Source organism: Nothobranchius furzeri, chromosome 17 (genome assembly GCF_043380555.1).
Source record: "Nothobranchius furzeri strain GRZ-AD chromosome 17, NfurGRZ-RIMD1, whole genome shotgun sequence".
Taxonomy (NCBI): domain Eukaryota; kingdom Metazoa; phylum Chordata; class Actinopteri; order Cyprinodontiformes; family Nothobranchiidae; genus Nothobranchius; species Nothobranchius furzeri.
Window position 1 is genome coordinate 22,342,685 of NC_091757.1, and position 12,871 is coordinate 22,355,555.

Below are 12,871 nucleotides of genomic sequence, written 5' to 3' on the forward strand. Positions count from 1 at the left end.
GCAATTTGTTGCCAACGCTTTTAATAATCGATTTTCATCGAATTTATCGATTCGTTGTTGCAGCCCTAATCAGCTTTGTTCTGCATGAACCGTTTGCTCAGTCAGCGGTAGGCAGCTTTTAGCAGGGTTTTGACAGCTTGTCAAAAATGCTCTGGGTTAAAGAGGTTTCGCTCCGGATGGCCGTTACGTAGCTTTCTCTAGAACTGACTCACCGTCTCGTGAGCTCTGTTTTAATATTCTCATATTATGAATTCTTGTCCAATCGGAACGTGCCATGTTAAGGAATATTACCAAGAACCTCAGAACATCACGCCTTCTTTGAGATACCGGATGCTCTGATTTGGGGTAAAGAAATGTCTATGTGTCATGAGTTTAACTTAACTTTAATTCATCTATCTAGTGAACCTTGTCTCTGAGTGTAGGTGATGATTGCCTTGTCATGTCAAACATTACTGATTCATATATAAATCACTCAATGTAATAATTCATTTCATTTCAGTAATTCAAGCACAGATCAGTCAACCTTATTGATTTAAGCACAGATTAATGAAGACATTATTATTACTTCACGAATGATTAACTCATACAAGCTGAAACAGTCACTCTTATAACAGTCCAGTCTGGCCTAGATAAGTAGGCAGGCTTGGCACAGAAGGACCTTGAGGAGGGAACAGTTTGTTGACAATACTACCTTGTTAATCAGGATGTTTGACCAAATTGGCCCATGCTTTGTAGATTTTATTAATTTATCCCTACAATCTGGCTCTGTACCATCTGTTTTCAAACATGCAGTTATTGAACCCTTCCTTAAAAACAAAACAAGTTTGGACTCATCTCAGCCTAAAAATTACAGACCCATTTCTAATTTACCCTTTATCTCTAAAATATTGGAAAAGGTTGTGGCAGAACAGCTGATGACTTTTCTGGAATTACGCAACAGTTTTCATAAATTCCAGTCTGGTTTTCATAAAAAGCATTTAACAGAAACAGCTTTGCTTAAAGTTTCCAGTGACATCATGATGGCTGCAGACAATGGGGAATTTAAATTTCCAATGCTATAACAGATAAGATAAAAACACCCATCCATCCATTTTCTGAACCCGCTTGTCCACGTAGGGTCGCGGGGGGCTGGTGCCTATCTCCAGCGGTCAACGGGCAATCAGGCGGGGTACACCCTGGACAGAGAGCCAGTCCATCGCAGGGCAACACAGACACACACAGGACAAACAACCATGTACACATACACACACACCTAAGGACAATTAAGACAGACCAATTAACCTAACAGTCATGTTTTTGGACTGTGGGAGGAAGCCGGAGAACCCGGAGAGAACCGACGCATACGCAGGGAGAACATGCAAACTCCATGCAGAAAGATCCCAGGCCGGGAAGCGAACCCAGAACCTCCTTGCTGCAAGGCAACAGCTCTAACCACTGTGCCACTTTGCAGCCTGATAACAACATACAAGATCAAAATAGGATAAAACTGTTCGAAATAAAGCAGGGATTTTCCTGCATTCAAATTTGCGTGGCGGCCGCCTTCAGCTACTTTTGTGCCGCCACAGCCTGATTTCACTCTGCCCCCAGCTATATGGATGTTATTTTAACTGCAGTTGCAGCGTTGCTCCACTACAGGGCGCTGTATCAGCAGCGGTGCACCGAAAAGCACTAAAACCGCTGCAGACAAAGATCAAAAGTTGCTTTTCTCGCTAGTTGGTACATATCTATGGCTGGTGCTTTTGACGTCCTGATTTTCCCTGAGGCTCCTCCATATCAGAGCAGGGCTGTAACTGTCTGTGCGTGTCTGTCTACTTTTAAACGTAGCACTGGTGCAACATCTTTAAATTACTATTTTCCCCAGAACTTTATTGAACAAAAGTAAGTTACATGTAAGAAAAATGCTTTTTACTGGCGCACAGTGTGGTCATCTGGATGCAGTGCAGGAAAATACAGGAACCAGCAAAGGCACAAAGGCAGAACCGGTCCAAAGTTTGGGATCAAACGTGCAGCTACACGCACATTGGCTAATGCTAAAGCTAACGGGTAGCAGTCTCGCGATCAAGTGGCGCACAGAAAAATATTTGATGATGGTAAAACTAAGACAGACTAAACTCTACAAGCAAATGAAAAGTCCCCACCGTCCTGTTTATTCTGCATACTGCAGCGCTGTGGATCAGAACCGCTGCAGACACGAGTCACAAGCATCAACATTAATAAAACTGCTACAAGTCTGCTCCACACCAGTGTTGCCAGATCCAAAATCCCACAATATTGTCCAGAGAGGCCTAAATTATCGTTTTTCAGTACAAATAATCGTACATTATAAATTTGATAATAACATTCTATAAACTACTTCTCACTCCAATATAATATAACAAAGAAGGTGTTTTATATAACCTTACAGTTTCTCGCGAGAGTAGGCCCTATCGATGTGATTGGGCTATTTATTGTACAGATCCAGAGTCAGTTTTTGTAATAGACACAATAGCATAAGCCTGTAAGCACTGAGGTGAAATCTGAATTCAGAACAGTTTAAAATTATGTAATTGACTTGGGAATGCCACAGCAAAACACGGTGTTACTAGATGCAATGTGAAATTATCGTACATTTGAGGATTTTTGAAACTATTGATCGTACATCGTACAGAGCCCAAAATTATGGTACACATACGATAATTATCGTACATCTGGCAACACTGCTCCACACACAGGAGTCGGAAGTACGGCAAGCTGTTGTAGTATATAATTCAAACGCTTCTACCTTTGAAGATGATTTAAACTGGATTATTGCCAACCTGTACGTAATAGACATGCCACCATTACATTGTTAGCAGCAGAAATTAACCCTGCAGGCCCCATAGTTTTTTCAGTAAAATATTAAATTTTTACATCACTATTTAAAGAGCTTGTAGCTTAAATCTGGTTAGGGATAGAGGAATATTGTAAATTAGAAAAATCTTCAGCATGAGCCAAATTTTGTGATAGGAACAAATTCACTCACGTAATTTGCATATTATGATGTCATCAGGTGGCAGCCATGTTGGATTAATCACATTTGCAGATTTTTTTATTTATGTTTTGGTCTTATTTTCTTAGTGTTGTTATTGTTTATGATACATATAAACATATTCAATTCAATTCAAGTTTATTTATATAGCGCCAAATCACGACAAGAGTTGTCTCAAGGCACTTCACATAATAAACATTCCATTTCAGGTCAGTTCATTAAGCCAATCAGAAATAATGTTTCCTATGTAAGGAACCCAGCAAATTGCATCAAGTCACTGACTAGTGTCAGTGACTATACAGCAGTCCTCATACTAAGCAAGCATAAAGCGACAGTGGAGAGGAAAACTCCCTTTTAACAGGAAGAAACCTCCAGAGAATCCTGGCTCAGTATAAGCAGCCATCCTCCACGACTCACTGGGGATGGAGAAGACAGAGCAGACACACACACACACACACACACACACACACACACACACACACACACACACACACACACACACACACACACACACACACACACACACACACACACACACACACACACACACACACACACACACACACACAAAGTAATGTGTCTACAGTTATATTGTGATGTCTTAGTAAATATTCTATTTGGCGAGAGATAAACTTTATTGTATTTATCCTAGTGGATCTATAATTAAACGGGTAAACTAGTAGTAGCACATCCAACATCAAGGAAACAAAAAATTATTATCAGGAGAGGGAGAATGTTTAAGTGGTTAGCAGCAGTGTGCTAGTCGATGGCCCCCTCCATGAGGCCACCACAGCTCAGCAGAACATCATTGTAGCTTCTTCTGGGGAGAAAAACACTTAGAGAGAAAATAAAGTTAACAGCTGAAATAGCAGAAAATAGTACAGTTAAAGAGCAGACTGTAGAATAAAGTAGTCAAGTGTGAAAAGTGGTCAGTGTGTCCTCCAGCAGTCTAAGCCTATAGCAGCATAACTACAGAGATAACTCTGGATAACCTATCCTATTTAGATGGAGGCATGTTGGAGGCAGGGCAAGGGAGAGCGTCTTTACCGACTGTACACTCCACCTCCCTCTACTCCCCCACTTGTCCAGATTTAGGCTAACATCAGATTTTAACCATAGACCCTATCAAATAAAAATGTTTTAAGCCTATTCTTAAAAGTAGACAAGGTGTCTGCCTCACGGACTAAAGCTGGGAGCTGGTTCCACAAGAGAGGAGCCTGATAACTAAAAGATCTGCCTCCCATCCTAAATTTAGATATTCTGGGAACCACCAGTAGACCTGCAGTCTGAGAGCGAAGTGCTCAGTTAGGAACGTATGGAACAATCAGATCACTGATGTATGATGGAGCTTGATTATTAAGAGCTTTATATGTGAGAAGAAGGATCTTAAAATCTATTCTGAATTTAACAGGTAGCCAATGTAGGGAAGCTAAGACAGGAGAGATATGATCTCTCTTTTTAATTCTCATCAGAACTCTAGCTGCAGCATTTTGGACAAGCTGAAGACTTTTAACTACATTCTGTGGACTTCCTGAGAGTAATGAATTACAGTAATCCAGTCTTGATGTAATAAATGCATGAACTAGTTTTTCAACATCACTCCTGGAAAGGATGCTTCTAATCTTAGCAATATTCCGAAGGTGGAAAAAAGGAAATCCTGCAAACCTGTTTAACCTGGGATTTGAATGACATGTCCTGGTCAAAGATAACACCAAGGTTCCTTACTTTGTTCTCGGAGATTAATGTAATGTCATTCAGGTCAGGTGATTGACTAAGCAATTTCCTTTTCTGGATTTCTGGTCCAAAGATGAGAACTTCCGTCTTGTCTTGATTTAAAAGCAAAAAGTTTAGAGCCATCCAATTTTTTTATCTACCCAACCGATTAGGTTCATCAGGGTTAATGGATAAATATAACTGAGTATCGTCAGCATAACAGTGGAAGTTTATCCCATGCTGTCTAATGATTTTACCAATTGGGAGCATATATATAGTAAAAAGAATTGGTCCAAGCACTGAACCCTGTGGTACTCCGCAAGTAACCCTGGAGTATGAAGAAGATTTGTCATGTACATTTACAAAATGAAATCTGTCAGACAGGTAGGATTTAAACCAGCCTAACGTTGTTCCTTTGATCCCTACAACATGTTCAAGTCTTTCTAAAAGAACATTGTGATCAACTGTGTCAAAGGCAGCACTGAGATCTAACAAGACTAGAACAGACTCAAGATTCTTATCTGAGACCATCAGAATATCATTTGTAACTCTCACTAATGCAGTTTCAGTGCTGTGATACTCTCTAAAACCAGACTGAAATTCCTCAAACAGAGCATTAGTGTTTGAATGCTCACATACTTGGATGGCCACTATTTTCTCCAGGACTTTGGATAAAAATGGAAGGTTAGATATTTGTCTATAATTCATTGGGTCATCTGGATCCAGAGAAGGCTTCTTAAGTAAAGGTTTGATTACAGCAACCTTAAAATCTTGTGGTACATACCCATTTACTAAGGATAGATTGATTATATCTAGAATGGGGGCAGTAACCAAAGGAAATGCTTCTTTAAATCATTTGGTTGGGATTGGATCCAAAATGCAAGTTGAAGGTTTAGATGAAGCTAATATTTTTGATAAATCTGAAAGCTCAACTGGACCAAAACGGTTCAAGCACAGATGAGGTTCTACAGTCACCTCTGATGCTGCCGCACTTACTGAGGAAGAAGAAATCACATTAGGGAGAATGCTAAAGATTTTGTTTCTAATAGAATTAATTTTACTTGTAAAAAATCCCATGAAGTCATTGCTGCTGAGGGCTAAGGGAATAGATGGCTCAGAGCTATGATTCTGTGTAAGTTTAGCAACTGTACTGAAAAGAAATGTCGCTTATTCTCCTCAATTAATGCTGAAAAATAAGCAGTTCTAGTTTGTCGAAGCTTATTTTTATAAAGCACAAGACTATTTTTCCAGGATAGGTAGGCCTCCTCATGGTGCATAGAGCGCCATGTTCTCTCCAATTTCCTAGAGTTTTGTTTTAAGGCTCGTAAATGAGAATTAAACCAGGGAGCTAACTTCCTGTCCCTAATTACCTTCTTTTTTAAAGGGGCTACATCATCTAATGCCACACATAAAGAGGAATTAACATGATGAACTAAGGCATCAATTTGTGAGGGGCTAGAACTGAAAATATTGCCCTCAGCTACATGCCTCTGAGATGCTGAGGACAGTAAAGATGGAACAGTTGATTTAAAAGATGCAACTGCATTGTCAGATAGAGACCGACTATAGTGAAATTTACTTTCATGTCTCGAGAACTCAGTTATAAAAACTCAAAGGTTATCAGAAAGTGGTCCGAGAGGACTGGATTATGTGGAAATATTGTTATTTCCTCACACTCTATGCCATAAGTCAGCACAAGGTCCAATGTATGATGGCAGGAGTGGGTGGAGCTATGTATTCTTTGAGTAAAACCAATTGAGTCTAGGATATTACTAAAGGCTACATTGAGGCAATCATTTTCAATGTCCACATGAATGTTAAAATCCCCCACTATAATGATCTTATCAGTATTTAGCACCAAATCAGATAAAAAATCAGAGATCTGATCCAAAAACTCAGAGTAAGGGCCTGGTGGACGATATAAAACTACAAACAAGAGTGGTTTTACAGTTTTGCAATCTGGATTAGGAAAACTAAGAATAAGATGTTCAAACGAACTGTAGCTATTAATTGGTAAGGGACTGATTAATAAGTCTGAATGAAAAATGGTTGCTACTCCTCCTCCTCTCCCTGTACTTCGAGCAATATGATGATTTAAATATTTAGGAGTCGACTCGTTTAAGCTAACATAGTCCTCTTGCTGCAGCCAGGATTCTGTGAGAGAGAGCAAAGTGATCTGATTATCACAAATCAAGTCATTAACTAACAGAGTATTAGAAAAAATTGATCTAATGTTCAACAACCCACATTTAATTTTTCTAGTTTTCTGCTCAGTTGAATTTGTTCTAATATTTATGAGATTTCCATGATTTGCTTTATTAAGCCTGATATTTAATCTGTGTGATTTGGCCGTGGGCAGGACACTGTCTCTATGGGGTAGTGGGTGGGTAACAGTACAGAAGCTGCAGAGGGGTGGGTTAAACTACGACTCTGCTTCCTGGTCTGGACCCTGGGTTGTCATGGAGGACTAATAAAACTGGCCATGTTCCTAGAAAGAAGAGCTGCACCATCCAAAGAGGGATGGATGCCATCTCTCCACATCAGACCAGGTTTTCCCCAAAAAGTTTTCCAATTATCAATGTAGCCCACGTTGTTTTCAGGACACCACCTAGACAGCCAGCGGTTGAAGGACAGCATGCGGCTAAACATGTCGTCACTGGTCCGATCAGGCAGGGGGCCAGAGAAAATTACGGAGTCCGACATTGTTCTGGCAAACTTACACACCGAAGCAACATTAATTTTAGTGACCTCCGATTGGCGTAACCGGGTGTCGTTACCGCCAGCGTGAATAACAATCTTACTGTATTTACGCTTATCCTTAGCCAGCAGTTTCAGATAAGATTTAATGTCGCCCGCTCTGGCCCCAGGTAAACATTTAACTATGGTTGCTGGAGTCTCTAATGCCACGTTTCTGACTATGGAGCTGCCAATTATCAGAGTCGGCTTGTCAGTGGGTGCGTCACTGAGCGGGGAAAATCTATTCCTATGTAGACATGTATAACTATGTATGTATATATGTATAATATTTATTACTTTATTGGTATTTTGTTATGTTTACTGCATATCAATCAAGAACAGTGTTTTTGGTGCTTCAGTGTCATGAACACATTTCACTCATCCCTTCTTTGGTTTATTTTGTTTATATTTGTTATATATATATATATATATATAGATAGATAGATAGATAGAAAGGGGCTGAATTGATCACCAGCAGAGTTTTCACCGGCCCGATCACCGCCACGACATCCCTCCTCCCCCCTGGCATGGTGGTTCAAAGGATCAGACCCGGTACGAGCCCCCCCGCCACATCTCTTTGCCCGATGCGGAACATCGGACAAGATAAGGGCTGGATATTCTGCTTGTGTAACCGTGTCGTCGCTGACGCCATCAGCGCGCAGCAACAGAGAGTCCGTTAGCCTGACGGACTCTCTGTTAAGAACCCAGGTATTCTGCATGAAAGTCAGACAACTTACTAGGTGAGCTAAAGCACCAGTGACATTGAATCTATCTGTAACATTTATATCCTTGATGACAGCTGAAACAACGTCAATCCAAAGAACGGTTCAGAGCGAAAATGGCTATTTTGTTGCTAATTAGCAGGAAATATCTAGAAGAAAGTTGTACAGAAAGTAGCTAAGGGTCCTCAGAAATGTAGCTAGGTTCGTCACTAGGCGTTAGGAACAGCGACAAAGTGGCACTGCCTCTCTCTCTGCTGCTAAAGCTACGGATAGCAAATGCTACGGGCGATGCCTGAGCGTGAACGCGCATGAAGCAGCCTGCTCGACCCGAGCATCTCTCTTTTTCTGTGATTTTACAGAAAAACAGGCAATCACAGTAAAGATGCCAGGGCTCATTCTGAAGAAGAAATGTATTATTTCTATACATGTTTTGGCTGTCTAACTTCCTTAGAGTCCCTTTAACTGTAAATATCAGATGAAAAAAGGAACTAAACACCAATCTGTTGCACATTAATGAGCCTTTTATAATAAGAGTCTGTTATTTCAGCCTGATAATTTTGTTGTTTAATTTCATATTTATCTGCAGCAAACCAGTTCAAACGTTGTCTAATAAAATATTCAGTTAATCAACAGAAGCTTAGATTGGAACACTTAATGAAAAAATATTTTGCCTTTAAAACGTGAGGCAGTTGAATGCACAGAGGATCATGTGCTGGCGCATGGTCAGGATGGTACCACCTCTGCCTCGATTTGAGCCAGGAAAAACCCCGTAAAGACAAAGGACTGTTCTTATTTACAATATGTACAAGCAATCAAAACAGAATTAAAACAATTTTTAAATACTGAGAAGCGGGCTATACAGGGCCACATATATGTCGCACGTGCGATGAAAAAAACCCCTTTGTGCGATAAACTATTTTTAGACGTAGCAAGTTAACCTCCCGGAACTTTATTGAACAAATTATACCTGCAAACTTGTTTCTGAAGTCAAATACGGCGTTCCAGTGAATCGCATACATCCAAAAACTTTGTGTCTCGAGGGGATGAGGGTCTCCTGTCGGGTTTCAGCCACTCTTTATGAGAATCAATCAGAGAAAGGAGGGGAGCTTCCTCTTGTTCACGAACTATATTTGTCCTAGCGTGTCTGTCACGTGTTGTCATTTGACCAATTAGTCACACGCTGCAGAGGTGGAACAGCGCGGCGCTCACTGTGATTATGATGAGTTTCAACATCTCGCAGGAGTTTAGAGCTAAACGCTTGTCGAATGATACAGAATCACCACTAAATCCCACGGTTTTCTGTCAAGAACAGATTTACCTCCTTTCAGCCTTCATAGTTTTTCCTCCGAGGCTCTTTTATTTATTATTATTATTTTTTTTGGAGTTGAGTTTCGGAGTAAACACCACCGGTATTTAACCCCGATAAAGCCTAATAACATAAATATTTTTTCTGATATAGGAAATGGCTACCAGTGTGCTACAGCCTGGCCCGTTTAAAACAAACCCCAGCAAATGGATCTGGGCACCAGAAGATTTAAGGACGCTGGAGGAGAAACACGCGATGAGATCATTCCATAAAATTGTGACATTTCTGCTTCATTAAAGAGTCAGATCAGCATTTTGCCTTTAGCAGTGGTTTATGAAAGTATTCAAGCAACCAGCTGGGATGACGCTGCATGTGCCTGCAGCTCTTTCTACACACTTAATCAGACCACACCAATAACTTCTTAAGGATGACTGCAGTATTCTGGAATATTTTCAGATCTTTTCATGTTTGGTGTTCTGTGAATCGCTCTTATAATGAACCCTTGAACAATGCTATTAATATAGATTTTAAATAAAGTCGGGTCCAGTACCGACTCTTGAGGAACGCCCATAGATAGAGGTAGAGCAGCAGATTGGTAACCGTGTGTTCTCACTGGCGTTCAACCTGAGATATAACTTCTACACATGCTACGTATGCCTGAGAAAGTCCGATATGTTTGAGCCTACTAAGTAAGATGTTATGGTCTACAGAGTCAAAGGCTGTAGCCAAGTCAACAAACACAGCCACACAATATCCCTTATTGTCAATGGCACACATTATGTCATTTTGCATTTAAAGTGTGGTAGAGACACATCCACGGCCAGTTCTGAAGCCCGACTGCAAGGGGGTAAGAATACTGCTCACCCGGGGAGCCCGAAAAAAGATCCTACCCATATTAGGTTATTTGTATAGACTCAGCATACTGGGGATTCTTTTGAGTGGAGAGGCCAGTGGCAGAAAGCCGATTATTCATGTGCTCCAGGCAGCTGCGTGGCACCACCCAGAAAGTATAATCAACACACGGTTGTTCATGTCTGCTCCTACTCTCTGGTACTTTCTGTCTTTTTTCACGCCTGACACACTCCGCTGCTGCGGAGCTCATCACTTGTGCTCCGATGACCTCACATCACTGGCGTGGCCTTACAGCGCAGTCCGCACTCCACTGTTCAAAAGTAACTTGTGAGGTGAAAACACAGGAAGCCAGGCAACAGTTTTTCCTGGAGAACTGAGAGGAGATGCAGGAAGATTAGAAAGACAGGACTGGAAAATAAAAAACAAGGAAACAGTACGTCTCACCGCACCTCTTAGCTTGTATAAAACAATCATTTATTATCATGTATTCATTTTCTCGTTCGTCTGCGGACACACGAGCCCAACAGAAAGGGAGGAGACTTAGGCTCTCTATCAGCTAGAAGACAAAGGAAGGTGTTTTTATACAGCACCTCTTGATAAAATGACAAAGTACTTCACAAGCACAATATAACATTTAAAAAAGATCATTAACTCATTCGCCGCCAGCGTTTCTCACCGTTTTTACTGTGTTTTTAAGAGTCACAGAACGTTGTGCGCTAGGATGATGTCGACGCCAAAACAACCAAAACAAAGAGGAGACTCGCCTCTTACATCAGGAAGAACCCGCGTGTTTCGAGCGTTATCCGTTCTTTCATAATCCGTTGTTGAATTGTGATCGGCAGAAGCTTTTCCGGTTCGCGCCTCACTTTTTTTACAGAAACGGCCCAAAATGATCTCCTAACACATGGATGTTCTGCTTCCTGATCACGTGACGTGTGACGTGTCACATATGCAAATGAAGACCGGCTTCAGAGCTGAGATGTTTGTTCTCACGGTGCGGGGGCTCGTTCCGATGCCCACACAGTAAAAACATGCAAATGACGACTTTAGTCCTCATTGTCAGTGAATGAGTTAAAGATAATGTTACAAAAGAGAATGAATTTAGAGAAAAATCAAAGATAAAAATGAATACACACGATCCCCAGAGTACAGAATCTATAGAAACAGCATCATGAAGGGAAGGTAGTGATGAAGAATCCTCCGAAGGTCCTACCAAAGCCAGCTTGAAGTCTTCAGCTGCTTGTTAAAGGAGACCACTGAGTCCACTGATCTCAGGCTCAGGGGGAGAGAGGTCCAGAGTCTGGGGGCCACAGCAGCAGATGATCTGTCACCTTTGACCTTTAGCCTGGTGCTGCACAACCAGTAGGCTTTGGTCACTGGACCTCAGGGACCTGCTGGAGGTGTAGGGACTAGGGCTCTTTTTAACAATCACTGGTACAATACATCCAATATAACTTGAACAACATTACTGCTGCTGTACCAAAGCTTTTAGCATATCATTGCATTTTTTAAAGTTTATTTTTGTACATACATATATTTTGCTTAAACTCTGGTTTCATTTATTTGTTTGGCCAATTGCACCGTCTGAGTTCCTTCCGTTCTCTTGCAGGGACAATTTAGGCTTTCTGATTCTGATGAAGCAGATGTTTGCTTCTGACTGACTTTGTTCTGAATTTCACAGGAATAATGAACAATGTCATCAAGAAGGCAAGAGAAAAGGGGAAATGGAAGGTAAGTGTTCATCATCGTTGCCACTAGTATTCACCCTTAGCTGCTCTGAGATCAGCTCCCCTCCGTGTGACTTGTAGGTGCTGGTGGTGGACAAGCTGAGCATGAGGATGGTGTCTTCCTGCTGCAGGATGACAGACATCATGTCAGAGGGAATCACCAGTAAGTCTCTCCAACGTTGGCTGACTGAAGTTTAACATATGACTTTCTCATGGTGGTTTACACTGAACACAGAGTGTGGATGAACATGGAGGTGTGTTCCCGTAGTAACAAAGTCAGTTTGTGAAAAATCAAACTGGGAGTGAACTCTCTTCATGACAGTTAACCTCCTGTGTTAGCGAAAACGTGAGAGAGACATGACATCAGGAAGGGCTCCAAAAACAAGAACTTTTACAGTTCGAACATCATTAAGTGGTCGTGTTTTATTAATTAGACCACCCTGACTACGCCTGACCTGCAGAAAGGAAATGTCTTGACATTAATTTATAAAAACACCGTTGTTCCATCATGGCGCGGCTTGAGCGGGAGCCTGTTACAGCAGCTCTGACTTCTTTACTAGATCTGTTGCTGGATTTAATCCTGCTACTTTACGCCCTCTGACTCCAGCTGTTTCTGATTTATCCACCTCACTCAGCGGTAGTCTGAACTCTGCCCGAGTGGTGATTCATTCCTTAGCCAGCTTCGGGGTTCTGGTCGTGGTGGAGGCCCAGAGACCATCTCCCATGTAGATCGACAGCCTCTGGTCGCTTTGCTTCCTTTGAACTGCAGCTGTTAAAGTCGGGCGTCAGGACCCGTTCTAGTGTGCTG

The 12,871-nt window shown here is 41.4% G+C and overlaps 1 protein-coding gene across 1 annotated transcript in view; it reads left to right on the forward strand.

The window, feature by feature from the left end:
* The window catches only part of stxbp1b (syntaxin binding protein 1b), a 130,968-nt gene that overhangs the window by 13,287 nt on the left and 104,810 nt on the right, over nt 1-12,871 (forward strand). Inside the window, exons 2-3 of the mRNA XM_054734596.2 lie at nt 12,018-12,067; nt 12,145-12,226. Coding sequence (XP_054590571.1) covers nt 12,018-12,067; nt 12,145-12,226 — 132 coding nt within the window. The remainder of the gene's footprint in view (nt 1-12,017; nt 12,068-12,144; nt 12,227-12,871) is intronic.